This window comes from Danio rerio, chromosome 23 (genome assembly GCF_049306965.1).
Source record: "Danio rerio strain Tuebingen ecotype United States chromosome 23, GRCz12tu, whole genome shotgun sequence".
Taxonomy (NCBI): Eukaryota; Metazoa; Chordata; class Actinopteri; order Cypriniformes; family Danionidae; genus Danio; species Danio rerio.
The window spans coordinates 20,086,562-20,106,998 of record NC_133198.1 but is presented as its reverse complement, the minus strand read 5'-3'; the positions used below and the strand labels follow the sequence as shown (position 1 = coordinate 20,106,998).

The window sequence follows — 20,437 nt, the reverse complement described above, 5'->3', positions numbered from 1 at the left end:
TGTGTGTAGTTGTGTGCGATTAATGCGCGCTTATACACTCATGGTGCTCCTGAGTGTCCTAAAGTTTGTAAACACAAAGCGACAACAATTTCCTCTTGACTTCTTGAATGTGGAGGCATTTTAGTCATGTAACATCTTTCTCCTTTATAGATTTTATCAGCTTTGAGTTAAAAGAGCCATGAACAACCCATTACCTGCTGATAATGACACTCACACACACACACACACACACACACACACACACACACATTCCCTCAGTAATGGATGAGCTGTTTGCAGTATATTGATCAACCTCATTTTCTCATTTCATATGGATTCACCACAAGACAAAATACATTCCTTAGGGAATTAGATCACCACCAAAAACAACATCATAATGTTTAAAACTAAAAAGATTTTAAGATTTCAGCTTAGTCAGGCTAATAAAACACACACATTGATAAACTCATCCAACACATTTTTCACCTGGAACTAGGGCTGCACGATATTGGGAAAAAACTGAGATTGCAATATTTAGTTTTTCTGTGATATATATTGCAACATGAATATAATTTCAGAAAACTATTTTGAAAAAAACTCACAATTTTACATTGCTTGTGATGTCTTCTTTTAATAAATATGTAGTTTATATATATTTATATATATTTTGTATACTTTTTCTTCTATTTTTAAACACATAAACCCAAACAATTGATTCTAATCTAATTGTTAAAGCAGAAAACATTGTAATATCTTGTGTTCAAATGGTTTAAATTAACTTAAAATAACTTGTAGTTCCTGTGATGTGACTATTGCAGATTTGCACATTATAATATTGAAGCTAAAACAATATATTGTGCAGCCCTACCTGAAACAACAAAATGTCTAATAAAATCCAAGTATTAAAATGTTAAGCAAAGAAATTGCACAAATTAAGAAAAGGCTAAGCAAAATGTGGACGAAAATGACCACAGGTTTGTTTTTGGTAAAAATAGTTCAAGAAATATAGAGATATACCAAAAAATGACAATGACCCCATAATTTACTCATCCTCAAGCAATTCTCAGTCTATGATTTTCTTCATTTAGACAATTACAGTTAAACAGTTAAAAATTTTTATCTGTTTATCAAACCTTTACAAAAATAGCAGGATAGCATGGGAAATAGAACTTAATATTATTGCCAAACTTTCCCTCATAAATAAAATTACAATTACACACAAAAAATACTAATAGAGAGTAAATAAGCTAAAAATAATTTTAAAGACCCTTTCAATGAGTTTAAAAAGCAAAAAAATGTTTTTAAAATTTTTTTTAAACATTTATCAATATCTCATAGGAAGGAGGAGATAAGTTTTTCCATTTAAAAAAAAAAATAAGCCTCCTACAGTATATTGCCAAAAGTGTGGTAAAGGCATCAACATGGTGTTGAAGCTAGAATTGGCTTAAAAGTAATTCTGAAACGATATTCTACTTTCTAAAGATGGAAGAGATGGATGTCGAGTTAAACCAAATCTAATAATAGCTTATATTTAACCACCTGTCAGCGAAAGGAAAAAATGATAGGATTTTTTCATGTCCTCTGCATGTGCTACTAATACCACATTTTCTTTGTCTATATATAAATGACAAATCAAGCTAAACAGCAACAGCTGAAAATATCTACAGCTGAAGTCAGAATTATTAGCCTCCCTTTGAATTTTTTTTCTTTGTTTATATTTTCCCAAATGATGTTTAACAGTGCAAGGACATTTTCACAGTATGCCTGGTAATTTTTTTTCTTCTGGAGAAAAGTCTTATTTGTTTTATTTCAGCTAAGATAAAAGCAGTTATACATTTTTTAAAACCCATTTGAAAGGTCAAAATTATTAGCCCCTTTAAGCTAATTTTTTTTCCGACTGTCTACAGAACAAACAATCGCCATATAATAACTTGCCTAATTACTCTAACCTGCCAAGTTAACCTAATTAACCTAGTTAAGCCTTTAAATGACACTTTAAGCTGTATAGAAGTGTCTTGAAAAATATCAAGTCAAATATTATTTACTGTCATCATGGCAAAGATAAAATAAATCAGTTATTAGAAATAAGTTAATAAAACTATTATGTTTAGAAATGTGTTTAAAAAATCTTCTCTCTGTTAAACTGAAATTGGGGGAAAAAATAAACAAGGGGTCTAATAAGTCAGGGGAGCTAATATTCTGACTTCAACTTTATGTGGATAAAAGAGCTGAAATCTAGTTTGATATCAGATATATTTAGCCAAACAGCAACAACAGTAACTATATATGTGGATAAGAGTCAAAATCTAGCACAAATTCAAAATCAAAATCAAAATCAGACAAATTAAGCCGAACAGCCGCACAGCACCAGCAGCAAATATATATGAGGATAAAAAAAGCTGAAATCTAGTCCAATATCCAAAAAATGAAGAGAAACAGCAACAATTGGTTATATATGTGTCTAAAAGAGCTGATATCTAGTATGATATCAGACAAATTAAGCCAAATAGCATCGACAACAAATATATATGTGGATAAAAGTGTCTAAATCTAGTAAGATATCTTTATTTTTTTAAATTGAGCCAAATAGCAACAACAGATTTTTTTATGTGGATAAAAGGGCTGAAATCTAGTATGACATCTGACAAAGGAAGCTAAAAAGCACCAACAGAAAATCTATATGTAGATAAAAGAGCAAATATCTAGTATATCAGACAAATTAAGCCAAAAAGCAACAACAGGATATACATGTGGATAAAAGAGGTAAAATAGTACAATATCCGACAAATGAAGCCAAACAGCAACAACAGGACATATACGTGGCTAAAAGACCTAAAATCTAGAAACGATATCAGACAATTTAAGCCAAACAGCAACAACAGAAAATATATATGTGGATAAAAGAGCTGAAATCTAGAACGATATCAGACAAATTAAACTAACCGTAACAAAAGAAAATATATGTATGGACAAAAGAGCTGAAATCTAGTACAATATCAGACAAATTAAACCGAACTAAGCCAAACGGCAACAACAGCAGCTATATTAGGATAAAAGAGCCGAAATCACGGCTGATTTCAACCTGAGTGTCAATTAAAGAGAGAGTGAGTGTGCAGTAATTAATTACTCTGAATAATTCAGCAGTGAACTTTCGTCCGGCCGGCTGATGGGGGAGGTCTGTGCACCCCATAGGCAAGAAGCCAATTAGCCGCTCTCTTTATGAGCAACACCCAACCTACAGTAAACCCAGAGCTGACACGACGCTTGACAGCTCAGGCCTGCGAGGTGTTTCCTCTCTGTTTATCTCAGCAAGCGGGACACTTGAGGGCAGCTCTAGCTTATGATTGGTAACCTGCACTGCTGGGTTTGGATTAACTGGGATCGAAGTTTCACCAAAATGACAAATGATCTGTTCCATTTTCTGCTCAGTGACATCCAATGAATCTCTGACTAAACACTGTCAGGAATGAAGGTACAAATACTGTCACTGGTGCGGTACACTTTAAAGTTCCAATGGATCATTTAGGTACTGGTGTAAACAATGCAGAAACATAGAGAAATGTAGAAAGAAAGGTGATATTCAGAAATACTAAGAGGAAATAATTTTAAAGAATTAGCAACAACATTAAAAAATATAATTAAACAATATAATAAAAAGAAAAGCAAAGAAAGAAGGAAGGAAAAATGCAAAAGCATGCAGAATGAAGTGCCGTTCACACCGGGATGCTTTTTGCTAGCCTTTTTCATCTACGTTTAAAGCCTCGTGACTAATCAAAGGGCACCAATGTGATCGTGCACACCAACGTGCAAAACGCCAGACATAAAAGTCATGCTCATACTCATGCTCGTTTTTTTTTGTTTTGATGTGCCGTGTCAAAAAATTCTCCACCAATCATATAAACACCTTTGTTCACACGCCTGTAGCTGCTGAAGTAATAGTAAACACCACTTGGAGGCACGATTCCAGTTTCACTTTCATTCAATGAAGAAGATGATGCACTGAGTCATGTGGAGCTGCTTTTTTCATTGGTGTCTGAGCACAAAGAGCTGTATGATAACCACAACTACAATAATGTCAGTAGGAGTTGAGAGTGGCAATTAGAATTTGATGAGTTTCATTTCACTTTTCTTTCTTTCATCACTTGGAATTTTATTAAGCGGCATCTAATGTCAGGCGGTGATTTTGCATGTTCTCTATGCTTATGAAAATCATCTGGGTTTAAATGCAGAAAAAATCTCAAAAAACGCTGATCACAAACAGAAACGAAAAGCATCTCAGTGTGTACAAGCCTTAAGAATGCATTTAAAATGCTAAAGCAAAAAAGTTGAGGTACAGAATGAGCAAAAATGCACAAAATAGGCAGAAATGCAGATAAAGAGAAAGAGAATGAAATGGAGATAAAAACAAATACAAAGAAATGCATAAAGACATAAATGCTAATGGAAATTAAAGTCATAAAAGAAAGAAATGCAGAATGAAATTGAGAAAATAACAAATGTAGAACTGAAATGAAAATGCAAAGAAATACAGAAAGAGTGTAAAAATGTGTAATCGATGAAAAAGGCAAACACACTTTGAAAGAAATCAATTTAAAAAGAATGCAAAAATATTTCCAAAGAAATGCATTAAAAAAAGATATAAAAAGAAAGAAATGGATGAAAACTGCATAAAGAAAGAAATGCAAAAATAAAAAAAATTATAAAGAATTGCATAAATGCATCGGAAAATGTAGAAAAAAATCCAGAAATAAAGAAACAAAGAAAGAAAAGCAGAAAGAAATGCAAAATAAAATGCAGAAGAAAAGAAATGCAGAAAGAAAGAGAGATGCAGAAAGAAAGAAATGCAGAAAGAAAGAGAGATACAGAAAAAAACAAATGCAGAAAGAAAGAGATGCAGAAAGAAAGAAATGCAGATAGAAAGAAGGAAAGAACGAAAGAACGAAATACAGTAAGAAAGAAAGAAAGAAAGAAAGAAAGAAAGAAAGAAAGAAAGAAAGAAAGAAAGAAAGAAAGAAAGAAAGAAAGAAAGAAAGAAAGAAAGAAATAAAGAAAAAAAAAGAAATACAGTAAGAAAAAGCACAAAGACAGCCTATATTGCTGCATTTAAACACACTGGGTTCACAGCTTATAGCCGAAATTATGAAAAAAAGACCAATTTCATCAATTTAATTCTCCGTCCTACTGAAAATCTCCCTATCAAATCCCTCCCCTTGGTGGATTCCACCCACAAACTCTCTCTCTCTCTCTCTCTCTCTCTCTCTCTCTCTCTCTGTAGAAACAGTCTGGCTTCAGAGGCATTTTCTTTGTTAAAAGGCCTGTAATTGGGCTAATTGCAGTGTGTAGGGAGGCAAGCGGGACACTCCAGTGATGACGGTCTAATCAGAGGGTGTTGGGTGAGCGTGCGTGTGTGCACGTGTGTGTGGCCATAGGGGTTTCATTAGCTTCAGGCTGGCGTGACGGGGGGGAACTCGTTACAGGGTGGGCAGGGGACAAAAGGGACGAGAGGGTTTTTTTTTAAACAAAGACAATGAAGTGTCCGATGAAGCATTATGCAAATGAATATGTATAAAAATTAAGAGGATGAACTGATTCTAGCCTGTCAACTCTCTGGAAACAGCAGAGGTAATGCAAAAATGAAAATTTACTCCCCATTTACTCCATTATTCCATACTCAAACCTTCATGAGCTTTTTTTCTGTTAAACACTATAGAATTTAGTTTGAAGAATGTTGGAATCAGACAGCCATTGACTTGCAGCTTTTTCCTACTATGGAAGTCAATAGCTAATGGTTTCCAACATTCTTCAAATTATCTTATATTGTGTTCAATCTGATTTGGAAACAATGGATGGAGAGTAAATGATGACAGAGTTTTCATTCTTCAGTAAATCATGCCTAAAACTAGTCATTTTAACAAAACTTTGTTATTTACAACCCCTGTGAACAAAATGTTGTTCAGTTCAAATCTGATTAAAAGAGGCCATTAATACCTATAAGTGTCAGCAGGTCAAATCTACCTGCATAACGCTTTTATATTCATGTTGTCATTTTTTTGTGCTGCTTATATTTAACATTCTATGTTGCTAGGCAGCGCCTTTGACAAACTGAGCTTACAGGGAAACATTTTCAGTCACTATGAATAAATGAAGACGATATATGGATGCCAAACAGGTATTAAAGGCATTAAATGCGATGAGTGATGATGAGCCTGATGGTTTGAGATATCTTTGGTTGCCTCAGCACTATAGTTGATGACAAAAAAAAAATAATTTCATCACTCTAGACATTACTTTCCGAAGACAGTGGCATAATACCAATACAGGCTCACTGGAAATGCCTGTTTCATCCTACATTGTTGTGAAACTGCAAAAACATCTGACTGCAGTTTCTAAGTAAAATTAAAGCTACAGGACAGTAATAATTTTACAGGGATGTATTACGTAAGGTGACATTTCTCAAGCACGTTCCTGGAAGACCACCAGCTTTGCACATTTTCACAGACTTGTGTTCTTGGGAAGACTGATCCTGCCAAGTTACCTCAGAAGAACGAATATGGGAGACCGCGAAACCGAGAACGCGTCCTGTGAGAAATGAGATGCTGCGTTCATCCTGATGGACACATGACCTTCACGCATTTATAATGGAAACGGATTTAAACATTAAAGCATTCATACAACGTTTTCTTGTTTTTCCCCTTTTCACAATATATTCCACGGATAAAAACCTTACAAATATATGTTGCACAATAGTCAAATCAAGCTGTTTTATATAGCACATTTCATACTCAGTGGCAATTCAAATTGCTTTACATAAACAAGAATAAAAAAAAGACAAGTATACGAAAATAAAAAACACATAAAAATAATCAAAAAGATAAAAACTGAGTAAAACATGGTAAAACAGGTTATAAGAGAATGAAAAAGAAAATAAAGACGCAATAGTGTGATCTATCAGATGCAGCACAGTGCTCATTCAGTAAAGGCACAGCTAAACAGATGTGTTTTCAGTCTTGATTTGAATGTGTCTAATGTTGGAGCACATCTGATCATTTCGGGAAGCTGATTCCAGCAGCGAGAGGCGTAGTAGCTGAAAGCCGACATTTAGCGATTTATAGACCAGTAATAATACTTTAAAATCTATTCTGAATGTGACTGGGAGCCAGTGTAAAGACCTGAGGACAGATGTGATGTGCTCTGATTTTCTGCTTCTAGTCAGAATCCTTGCCGCAGCGTTCTGGATAAGCTGCAACTGTCTGACTGTTTTTTTTGGGGAAGGCCCATGAGGAGGCCGTTACAGTAATCCACCCTGCTGCTGATAAAAGCATGAACAAGTTTTTCTAAGTCTTCACTGGAAACAAAGCATCTAATTCTTGCTATGTTGTTGAGATGACAAATAAATACTGTACAGTATGACAAAATAAATAAAAACAGATTTTAATATAAATATCAGCAAATAAACACCCTTAATGTGTTTATTACGTTATTAAGATTCTCATGGAGATGTTTACTTTCACCATCTCATTTAGATAAACTCCTGAGACAAATAAGTTGTATCTCTGAACTTTAATAATAAATCTAAATTAAATGCTGCGCTTCCCATCTCCTTTACTCGGCCGCAATCACTTCTGTGACTTCTCGAGCGGGCTTTCCACTTAAGTCTGCATCGGTGCATTCTCTATATCAAGAACACATGCGGGAACTTTCACACGTCCTCTGTTCTTGCGGTCTTGAGTTTTGGAACTGAACTTTGGCAGTTGATGATGACTTTACATGAGAACACGAGGATGCAAGATCACTGAAGAACACATATTGAGAAACAGGCTATGTCTCCTTAGCCAAACACATCTGATTCAGATCATCAGCTCATTAGCAGAGGTTAAAAGCCCTGTAATGGGTGTGACAGACAAAGGAGACATCCAAAACATGTAGTGTTGGTGGTCCTCCAGAAATGTGGTTGAGAAATACCGGCGTAAGGGATAAAGGCGTTATCGCAGAATAAGCACTGGTTCGTTAACACCTGACGCAAAGCCAAGGGCTGTTGTATAAGACTGAAAGGCTTCATTCTTCAAAAACAACAGCCTTAATGTGCAGTACTTTATCCTGATTTTTACATGGCTACTTAAAAATTAAACAAAACATTATTCTGAGCCATAATAGTTTATAGTTCTTTAATTAAAGCAAAACTGATAAAAATGAAAATGACTGATTGGAGCATACACTAACCTAGTTGTTATTGAGTCACAAGATGACACCAAAAACAGTTAAAAACAGCAGAGCAAACATGCAAGCATATATATATATATATTAGGTAGTGCTGTCGCCTCATAGCAAGACGGTCACTGGTTCGAGCCTCGGCTGGGTCAGTTGCCGTTTCTGTGTGGAGTTTGCATGTTCTTCCTGCATTCACGTGGGTTTTCTCCGGGTGCTCTGGTTTCCCCCACAGTTCAAAGACATGCGGTACAGGTGAATTGGGCAGGCTAAATAGGCTAAGTTGGCTGTTCATTCCGATGTGGCGACCCCGGATTAATAAAGGGACTAAGCCGAAAAGAAAATGAATAAATAAATGAATGAATGTATTTATAGATAGTCAAGATTCGAAGATTTGAAGTACCTGGATGAGCCTGTTTTATTAGTTCGGTGGTTATTATCGGGGAATAACATAGCTTGGAATGTTGTGATTGACCAATCGAATTCAAGTTTTCCAGACACTTGTGAAATAATAATGAATAATAATATTTTCCTGTAGTTCTTTGCACAAAGCCAAATAAAAACCAACAAAACTATCTAAAAATGACTACAGTTTGTTACCGAATAAATTTGCCTCAACTATCTATTTCCAAACTGACAAATTTTCTGATGAGGTCAGTTTTGTTGATAGCTTACTTTGTATGATGTTGTGTTTATGTATTCAGATTTGAGCCTGGTGAGTCTGGTTCCACAAAAGAAGATAAAAACAAAGTAGAATCAAGGTGAAACTATGTAGTTGAAGTGCACATTTCTCTTTCAATTGTTTTTAAAAACAATATTGGCTTTGTTTAGGGAAGGGTTTAGATCAGATAGCGGTGATCTGTATGATAAGCCCCGCCTTTTGTGGAACTGTACAAGAAGAATGTGTATTTAAAACGTATAACAAAACAAACCCTAAGAAAAACATTTCAGATTTGCAAAAATGTATACAGCACCCTCTAGTGGATTTTTAATCTGAAACGTGCAACGACATGCATCAGGAGCAATGTATTTCATGTTTCACAACAATGTACTGCAAGCAGAGAAACGTATTTCCAATGACTAAATGCTGTGACATCATGCAATTTGGAGCCACATCAAAGCAGTAGTCATGTAAATAAGTAAACTTTACAATCTGGTGGCATTACTCACTAAATATGTAACCCTGCGTTATGTGTATGTGTGGTTTTGGAGGGCTACCTTTGAACTCTGCTCCGCTGGGGCTGATGTGCATCCTCTTCTGACATTCACCACAGCTCATCAGGAAACGGGTCACCGCTTCTCTGGGCAGAAACGCATATGTCTCCGCTATCTGACACACAAAAACAAAGAGTATTAACACTTCAACACTCATTGGTTTCACACATTCAAACTCTGAGGGCTTAAGAAATCTGATTCTGTAGTGGCAAAGCTTTTGTGCTATTTGTAAGGTAAACTGTTCTCTGATCAGAGGCGACAGTGGCAATTTATAAGAAAGATGGAACAAGGGTGATTATGAAAAAAAATGCAGAACAGTTACCCAAACATGAAAAGAAATGAAAGCCATAAATCAGTAAGAGTGTTTGTTTATTTATTCATTCACTTGATTTCTTTTTGTACAAGAGATGTGAACGAGTAATCATCTAGCTTTACATGCAATTTTATAGTCATTTATGTGATTTATTTATACTTTTCATTTTTGAAATAACCTGAAATGTGTAGACATTGATTCCTTTTAAATGAATGCATAAATGTTCATTTATTTATTTATTATATTCATATTTGGAGATGTTAATATCTGGATGATTTTAATTTACTTTTAAATGTTTATTTATTCTTTTTCTTTTAAATTAGAGATATGTTCATTTATTTTCTTTCTTATATTATTTTTATATTATTGTATATTCATATACTTATTTCAATTTATTTTTATTTAATGGGTTGTTTGTACAGTATATTTATTCATTCTTTTCATTTTAGGAGAATCGATTTAATGTTTCACAATTGATTAACCAGCTTCTATGCTTTTTCTATTATACTGTATAATAATAGTAATTTATGGTGAAGCAGTGCCGCAGTAAGTAGTGCTGTCGCCTCACAGCAAGAAGGTCACTGGGTCGCTGGTTCGATCCTCGGCTCAGCTGGCGTTTCTGTGTGGAGTTTGCATGTTCTCCCTGCGTTCGCGTGGGTTTCCTCCGGTCGCTTAGGTTTCCCCCACAGTCCAAAGACATGCGGTACAGGTGAATTGGGTAGGCTGTAGTGTATAAGTGTGTGTGAATGTGTGTGTGGATGTTTCCTAGAGATGGGTTGCGGCTGGAAGGGCATCCGCTGCGTAAAAATGTGCTGGATAAGTTAGCGGTTCATTCTGCTGTGGCGACTCCGGATTAATAAAGGGACTAAGCCGACAAGAAAATAAATGAATGAATAAATGAATGATAGATAGTAATTATATATGTGCACTATTGTAAACAATAATCATAAAAATCTACAATTTTTTATGAAATCCAATATATATGTCTTCAGGAAGGTGTAAATTGAGATAAAAGTACATATTTGTTGATTCATATTTATATTGATTCAAATGTTTTTTCATTTTGAAGAATACTAGCTTTTAAAGAACCCTAAAGCTAACACATACATTATAAAAGCCAAAAGCTTTTGATTTCATTGAGTATTATAATATCTTAAAAGATACTATAATGTTTAAGTGTATACATGGTCTTGCCCCTTAAGTAGTCTGTGAGTTTGTACATAAATTCAGCAGTGATGTGGCACAGACTAGAGGGACAGTAAGTGGGAATTGTAGAATCCGCAGATGCAGAACCGCTCTGGGTCAGTCATCCTTTTCAGTAAAAGGTTCACATCTATGGAATGCCATGCCTGTTCATTTAAAGTTACTATCAGAACTCAACAGTTTTTTTTTTCTGTAAAACTGAAAGAATTGTTAAAATCTTTACAGCAATGTGAGCATTAAGTATTATTCTTTCAGGTTGGCCACGTTTACACTTCTCTTTATGCAAATTGACTTGCATTTTATGTTTGTGGCTCTGTAAATATTGTGCATGTTTTTTGTATTGTGTTTTATTCTTGATTGTTTCGTTTTTTTTATTTAATGTAAAACCTAACCAGGGACGAGGGCTGCAAATTAGCTTTATGCTATATGCTCTATGTACGCAACATTGGTTATCTTTGTAAAACAATGTCAACTGTATTGTCCCTGTGAAATAAACAAGCACATAAAAAAAATCTGTTTTAATATGATGCATCGTGATTTTCAGATCTTGTGTGTTTGGAATTTGTTTGAGAGGAAAATCTTCTAATTTTTGTTGACTTCATTTTACATGATGTTTCACAAGCAATCATCTAGGCTAGTTTAACTTTATTTATTTATCTCATTTACTGAGATATAATTAGATTTTTAAAATAAATGTGCAGTGGCACGGTGGCTTTTTTCGCTGTGTTTGCGTGGGTTTCTAGTCCAAAGACATGCGGTACAAGTGATTTGGATGAACTAAACTGGACGTAGTGTGTGTGTTTGTGAATGAGATTATACTGGTGTTCCCTAGTTCTGGGTTGTGCCTGTAAGGGCTGTGTAAAACATAGGCCAGAGTAGTTAATGGTTCATTCTGCTGTGGCAACCATTGATAAATCAGAGACTAAGCCAAATAAATGTGCAAAAGTAAATCACCTAAATGCTATTATCTGAGATTTTTTTTTCAAATGACTTAATTACAAAAGTACACATTCTCCTTACATTGTTACCAGATTTAATGATGAAAAAAAACAAAAGAAGCAATTTTACAAAAAACGAATATTTTCTTAGATTTCACAATACTCTCATGCAGTTACATCTAAATACTGACATTTTCCTCTTAACCATCTTTATTTCATGTAATTCTGAGTTTGTATCTTGATAATCTGACTTTAACTCTTGCATTTTCTTTTTTCTTTCGCAGTTTTCTTCTCAGTAATTTCAGATTGTATCTCTTAGTTTGCAGGAAATTATCAACTTGTTTTTTTTTTACATAAAACTTAAGATAATACTTCACAGTTCTAAAAAGAAAATTATTAATTATGAGATAAACTTGATCAATCAATGCATGATTTCACAAACAGGACTTAGCTAAAACCAGGACTAGCTTACACACAGCTTTATGCACAGCTAGAGTTTTAAAGCCAACAATAAACCTCTGCTATATGTTTAATGTGATTTTCAATTTCATAAGGTTGCTTTTGCAGCATCGATGTTGTAACGTAATTACAATACATTCAGTTAAATAGACTTTAGCATTCATTTAGTTGTTCAAGAATAAAACGAGATGAAAAACCACGTAACCACTAGCACTGCCAGGATCAGCAGGCTAACACAGAAACTCCATTGAAAATACCGGGGTAAAATAAATAGTCATATTTTAAAGACATGGCAGGGGAAAAAAGGAATTGAAAGCAGTGGTCCTTGTCTGGTCTGAGACCCACTTCATATCGTATATCTAAACAGGCATTGAAGACTTTTCAAGAAATCAGACCTTAAACATGGCAATTTTATAATGGAAAAACAGTTCACCTGAAGCGCTGAGGCTGGCTGGCTGCGACTAAAATGTTTTTTTTTGAGTGTAATTAGCTTATATTTAGATAGATTTTATAAAGAAAACACCTTAGAAAACACATTAATACTGTATTACTGTTCTGTACTGTAATACTGTTTATCCATTGACAAAACAGTGGTGTTAATGTTAACTATTATTTATATACGTCACCAAAATTACTTTTCAAATTCAAACAAGCAGTTTAATCTAGGACACGGGTGTTCACACTCGGCCCTGGAGGGCCGGTACCCAACAAAGTTTAGTTTCAACCCCAATCAGACACACCTGGACTAGCTAATCAAGCTTTTAGGCTTTCTAGAAACATCCTTGCAGGTGTGTTGAGGTAAGTTGGAGCTAAAATCTGCAGGACACCAGCCCTCCAGGAACGAGTTTGGACACCCCTGTTCTAGCACTTATCATATACCAAATACACAATTATCCTTAAGTAACACTTGTAAGTTTCCATAAAACTCCTTGGACCTTGTTATAATTGCACATAAATCCTTACACACACACTGAAAGAAGATCAGCATGGTCTTACATTCTTTCACACAAACACTCTATCAGCCAAACAATGTAATTCATTATTACACAGTGCATCATTTGTAATTTGCACATGATTAACAACTATAAATCACAACGAATCCTGTTCCACACTCAAACACAGCTTTTAAGCCATTTATTCAACATCGGCTCTCGACGTGTAGAAAACAAATGACATATTCTTAGTGTATAATTTTCCCTTATATGCACACTCTCTATATGTATCATTTTACCCAGTTGTCTCTGTGTGTGTGTGTTCAGTTTCTCCGTCTTCCACCTTTCTGCCATTAAAGTGGACAAAGAAATAAAGCACACCCCCACACTGAGCGTCCCTCGTGCCTCTCCAATCTCCCATGAGGCTCTAACAAACAAGCATGAGCGGCCGAGCAACCACAGCTGGAGGGTATAACATGTATGTGTGTGTGTATTACGAAAGGCAGAAGCAGAACTAAACACACAAACCCCACCACAGCTCTGAAACAAGAGGCAGAAAAAGAAAAAACTCCACATTCTTCTTTCCAGCTCTCTGATTCCTGCAGGAGATCCTATGAGAAGGAACACAAACCCAGATGGCTGTCCTCCCTGCAAATCTAGAATAGCTGTCAGAAACAATCAAGAGAACAATAAAGAGTCTGGGGTTTTAAACTTCGATGTCATAGATCAAATATTGTTACTCAATAGTGTTTTTAAAACCAAAGTGAAATATTAAGACAGCATTAACTCAGTTTACAGTATTTGCGCATGTCTTCATTTAAAATCTTAAATTAAAATATTTAAATTACTACTGGTTCATGTAGAATAGTTGTTTGGATTTTTATTTGCCCTGCAAAATTTTCACTGGCCTATGAAAACATAAAAATAATATTTTTTTTTAAATAAAATCTTAAATATTAATAATGATACTCAATAGCATTTTCTAACCTAAAGATATAAAGAAATAATACAACAGCATTACTTAAATTTACAATATTTAGGCACATCTTCATTTCTCCTAATTTTTCGGAGTTAATTTACTTTATTAAATTTGTTATGGGTCCAGTTAGTTAAATTATTTTCCATGTCTAAATTTTCACTAGCTAAAATAAAATAAAATAAAATTAAATTAAATTAAATAAAATTAAATAAAAAATTAAATAAAATAAAATGAAAAATAAAACGAAAAATAAAATAACATAAAATAAATAAAAAACAAAATAAACCAAAAAATAAATAAATAAACCAAAATAAAATAAAATAAAAAATAATAAAATAAAATAAAAAAACGAATGAAATAAAATAAACCAGAATAAAATAAAATAAAAACAAAAGATAAATAAAAGTAAAATAAAATGAAAATAAAATAAAATAAATTAAATAAACTAAAATGAAATAAAATAAAAAAACAAAATAAAATAAACCAAATAAAATAAAATAAACCAAAATAAAATAAACCAAAATAAATTCAAATAAATAAAAATAAAATAAAAAACAAAATAAAATAAGCCAAATAAAATAAAATAAAATAAACCAAAATAAAATAATAAAATAAAATAAATTAAATTTAAAAAAAAAATAAAATAGTAGTTTTGTTTTAGTGCTTTGCTTTAAATCATGTAAAATTTAAATAAATAATGCCACATAAAACTATAATAAATATCACAAATTTATTATTAAAATTATTAAATTAACTTTTACTTTGCAACAAACATGTATGTGTTCCTCATTATTATTATTTTTTCCAAAATAAACATACATTCCAATTTTCAACATGTTTAATCAATACAAATCTTAAGAAACACATTAAATAATGTTTGTCTATTGTCTGCAATGAAATACAAGTCAACATTAGTTTAGAAATCCCTACTTTCTTTTTTTATTTGCGTTTCCCATACAGTGCCAACATATTCTGATTTGGGGTTGTACTAGCCCACGGGTGTCAAACTCAATTCCTGGAGGGCCGAAGCCCTGCACAAATTAGTTCCAACCCTGCTCCAACACACTTACCTCTAGGTTTCAAACAAGCCTGAAGGACTCAATTAGTTTGATAAGGTGTGTTTAATTAGGGTTGGAACTAAACTGTGCAGAGCTGCGGACCTTTTGGAACTGAGTTTGACACCTGTGTACTAGCCTAACAACTAAAGACAACCAAGCTGTCAGTAGTATGCACATAAGCAAATTAAATCAAATAAAACAACCAGATGCATTACAATAATTATACACATTAAGCCAGTGTTCTTCCAGTAGACCTCACAGTGATTTCATTTCATAGTAATGATGGCAGCAGGTTTCTGTCCCTTTAAGAAATAAAAGAGTGCAGCAGGTGTCATTACTGTAGAAGAGAGATTTTGTATAGTTTCAGGATACTGTAGTTATTCTATCAAAATATTGCTTCGATTGACAACACTAGCATGGAGAGCACAATATCTGCATGTCATCGCATATAACATAAATGATTTATGAAACAACCAAAAAACAAACTTATTATTTATTGGTAATATTTGTGACAAAAAAACTGAATGCACTTTTGTTAGTGTCCAAAAGAGGGCAGCAGCACTGGAGATGTGCATAAACGGCAGGTGAGAGTGAGTGGCTTATAACACTCAATTTTCCTGACAGCACTGAAGATGCTCACAGCAACTTTGTATACGTCTGACCTACAGCTCGTCTCTTCTGCAAATGAATGCTGACAGAAAAAAAGAAAAGAAAAGGGGGGAAGTGGTGGCTCAGTGGTTAGCATGATCGCCTCACAGCAAGACGGTTGCTGGTTCGAGCCCAGTTTGAGTGTTGCCGTTGGTTTTCTCCGGGTGCTCTGGTTTCCCCCACAGTCCAAAGACATGCGCAATAGGTGAATCTTATGAACTAAATTGGCCGTAGTGTATGAGTGTGAATGAGTGTGTGTATGGATGTTTCCCAGTACTGGGTTGCAGCTGGAAAGCATCCGTTGTGTAAAACATATGCTAGATAAGTTAGCGGTTCATTCCACTGTGGTCACCCCTGATGAACAAAGGGACTAAGCAGAAGGAAAATAAATGAATGAATGAAGAAAAGAAAGAAAAAAAGAAGTGCAGAACAGGAGAAGAAAATAGGCAAAAATAAAGAGAAAAGAAATCATGCAAAAAAGCATAACAAATGAAAATATAAAAACTATATAAAATAAAAATATAATGAAAAAAATAAATTGAAATACAGTAGGAAGAGTAAATAAAAGTAGTAATAAAGGGTTTATAAAATACTTTACAACATGAATTTAGAAATGCAAAAATAAAGTCAAAGAAATACCAAAAAATGGAAAATGCACAAATATAAAGTAAAATGCTGAAATAAAATACATCTTATACAATTTCTGTTTAACGGAGAGAAGATTTTTTCAACACATTTCTAAACATAATAGTTTTATTAACTCATTTCTAATAACTGAATTATTTTATCTTTGCCATGATGACAGTAAATAATATTAGACTAGAAATTTTTCAAGACACTTCTATACAGCTTAAAGTGACATTTTACTAGGTTAATTAGGTTAACTAGGCAGGTTAAATAGCTTAAAGGGGCTAATAATACTGAGCTTAAAATGGCTTTTAAAAATTTAAAAACTGCTTTTATTCTAGCTGAAATAAAACAAATAAGACTTTCTCCAGAAGAAAAAAATATTCTCAGACTTACTGTGAACATTTCTTTGCTCTGTTAAACATCATTTGGCAAATATTTAAAAAAGAAAAAAAAATCAAAGAGAGGCAAATAATTCTGACTTCAACAATACATAAAGAAATTCATAAAGATATTTATAGACCATTTTGAGGAAGGTAAACGATAACAATGGTCCTAATGTATTCCCTGTTTTGCATGTTTAATTTCTATAGCTTTCAAGTATCCAAAATGAGACACATATTAATAAATAATGTTATGGTGGCTGCTTTAACATGAAGATATGATTAAATTGCCTCATTACAGTGAAATAGTTTGACAAGAAGCTGGAAATGTTCATGGACCAATGGCATGACCACACTGAAATGGTCTAGAAAGAAATGCAGAAATGCAGAAAGAAATGCAGAAAGAAAGAAATGCAGAAAGAAAGAAAATATATAAATGCTGAAAAGAAAAGAATGTAATGTAATGTAAAATTTAATGTAATGTGTATTTATATGGCGCATTTATTGTGTATGGCCATACACCCAAAGCGCTTCACCATCATGAGGGGGGGGGGGTCTCTTCACACCACCACCAGTGTGCAGCATCCACTTGGATGATGCGACGGCAGCCACAGGACAACGGCGCCAGTGCGCTCACCACACACCAGCTATTGATGGAGTGGAGAGACAGTGATAGAGCCAATTTGGTGGAAGGAGATGATATGATATTTGGTGATGGAGACTATGATCGTGAGGGCCGATAGAGGGACTTTGGCCAGGACACAGGGGTAACACCCCTGCACTTTCACGAGAAGTGCCATGGGATTTTTAATGACCACAGAGAGTCAGGACCTCGGTTTAACGTCTCATCCGAAAGACGGCGCCCGCTGACAGTTTAGTGTCCCCTTCACTTTTACCGGGGCATTAGGACTCACACAGACCACAGGTTGAGCGCCCCCTGCTGGCCTCACTAACACCACTTCCAACAGCAACCTAGTGTTCCCTAGTGGTCTCCCATCCAGATACTAACCAGGCTCAGCCCTGCTTAGCTTCAGTGAGTAATCGGTCTTGGGCTGCAGGTTGATATGGCTGTGGCCGAAGAAAACTGTATTGAGAATCCAGAAAAAAAAGGAAAAAGCAAAATGCCAAAAGAAAAGCAGAAAGTTTAATAAATTCACAAAACATGCAATAAATAAAAGAAACCAAGTGAACAAAACATTTGCAGAAACAAAATAGAAAACCATTCACACAATTCAAAAAGACAAAAAATATATAAAAAAGGAAATGTGGAATACAAAAAGTTGGCAATTCATTCCTCTGTGGTGACCTCTGATAAATAAAAGACTAACCAAAGGAAAATGAATGTACTGTGGAATACAAAAAAATGCACAAAGACATTAAGAGTGAAAAGAAAGAAGGAAAGAAAGAAAGAAAGAAAGAAAGAAAGACATGTAAAAAACATTTAGAATACGAATGCAGAAAAAAAAGTTACAAAAAAACAAAGCCGCAAAGAAATGAGGTTCCCACATAGCACTGCCTCCAGCTTCTCTTTATTGTCTAATAAAGCATATTCTGACTGATTCACCCAAAACTCACAGAGGCCAGCGAATCTCTGCTACAAATCATACCAGGACAACACACACAGCAGGAGAGCAGCTCACACCACGAGCCCCTCGCTGCTCTTCAGAACAACCACAGGGGAAATAAATCAGCCTGACAGAGTACGGGACACTTTCCCTGACACACATGTACAGGCGGGCAGAAAGAGCCACACGGGGTATTAAATCTAAACTGCATGAGGCCAAAAAACACACTTCCATGTTTTATCAGGGAAAGAAGCCCCTCGCTTTACCCACCGCTTTGTAGGTTTTCTTCTGTCCGGCGTGTTTGGGGGCTTTGGCCGGGTCACTGCTGATCTCCACATGCATGGCATAGATGATGTCATAGAAGTCCTCCACCACTGCCACCCTTTTCAGAGAGGAGCCGTCCGGTCCCAGGACCCCATCCACACACTGGAAGTACAGACACAGGATATTTACTTATAATGATTTGACTGTTATGCTTTTACATCGACACAACAACAATTATCACGGCAGGATTTCTGAAACATACACTAAAAAAGCTGGGTTGTTTTATCTCAGATTATTTATAATGGGTACACTATTAACCCCTGATCACAAATTTGACAAAACCATGCTGTGACGATTATAGTTTGAACCATAATGACCATTTATGTCTGTTTTACACACAATTGGGTTTAATGGGAGTCACGGTGGCGCAGTGGGTAGCACTATTGCCTCACAGCAAGAAGGTCACTGGTTTGAGCCCCAGCTGGGTCAGTTGGCATTTCTGTGTGGAGTCCCCACGTTGACGTGGGTTTCCTCCAGGGTGCTCCAGTTTCCCCCACAGGTCCAAAGACATACGCTTTAGGTGAATTGGGTAAGCTAAATTGTCTGTATACAGTGTTTGAGTGTGTATGGATGTTTCCTATGGATAGGTTGCAGCTGGAAGGGCAGCCGCTGCACAAAACATATGCTGGATAAGTTGGCGGTTCATTCCGCTGTGGCGACCCCAGATTAATAAATGACTAGAAATAATAAACAAAAACTACTTGCTCTACAAACAAGTGAGTTCATTACTGTACATACAAATTTGAAAAATTCATTCATTCATTTTCCTTCGGCTTAGGCCCTTTTTTATGAGGGATCACCACAGCGGAATGAACCACCAACATTTTTATCATATGCTTTACGCAGTGGATGCCCTTAAAGTAACAACCCAGCACTGGGAAACACCCATACACTATATCCAATTTAGTTTATTCAATTCACTTAAAGCATGTCTTTGGACTGTGGGGGAAATCGAAGCACCCGGACGAAACCCATGCAAACACAGGGAGAACATGCAAACTCGACCGGGACTTGAACAAACAACCAAATTAGTTGCCAAAATTAGTATAATATAATAGGAAAATGTCAGTTTGCAAAGTAAAGCAGCACAACAAGCTATTTTACCATCTAAAAATCAATGGAAGTGAATGAGACAAAAAGATTCAAATGCCTGCATCCGGTCATATGTGAAGAAAAAGGGCAATTGAACCTTGATTTCTGTGCAGGGCATTTTTGATGTTGAAAAGTTTAACAAAGTGACTTTTATGGACACTTTAACTCATTTTTTAATGATATACTGTGCAGGGTACTGAGCTGCCAGTACTTTATTGTTTTAAATTACTAAAGATCAGTGTTGAGGAAAGCTACTTTATAAAGTAATTCATTACAACATTGAGTTACTCCCCAAAAAGTAGTTAGTTGTCTACTTGTTTTACAGTAAGTCATGCAATACGTTACTTTTGAGTTCCTTTTGCGTCACTGTTTATTACCTGTCTAAGGCTTGATCTCTTTCAGAACTTAATGGAAGGGGCTCTGTATTTAACAATGCACTGTATAACCTACACCTAAAATTACCTTAAAAAAAACCACAAAAAATAATATTTTAGCATAATGTTATTTCAGAACTTCC

At 34.9% G+C, this 20,437-nt stretch overlaps 1 protein-coding gene across 4 annotated transcripts in view; it reads right to left on the bottom strand.

Moving 5' to 3' along the window:
- Positions 1 to 20,437, bottom strand: part of nol4lb (nucleolar protein 4-like b) — a 205,843-nt gene that overhangs the window by 145,346 nt on the left and 40,060 nt on the right. For all 4 annotated transcript variants that reach the window (XM_073938731.1, XM_073938732.1, XM_073938733.1 and 1 more), the window contains 2 exons: positions 18,775 to 18,930; positions 9,403 to 9,514 (listed from right to left, as the gene is read on the bottom strand). In XM_073938731.1, coding sequence (XP_073794832.1) covers positions 9,403 to 9,514; positions 18,775 to 18,930 — 268 coding nt within the window. The remainder of the gene's footprint in view (positions 1 to 9,402; positions 9,515 to 18,774; positions 18,931 to 20,437) is intronic.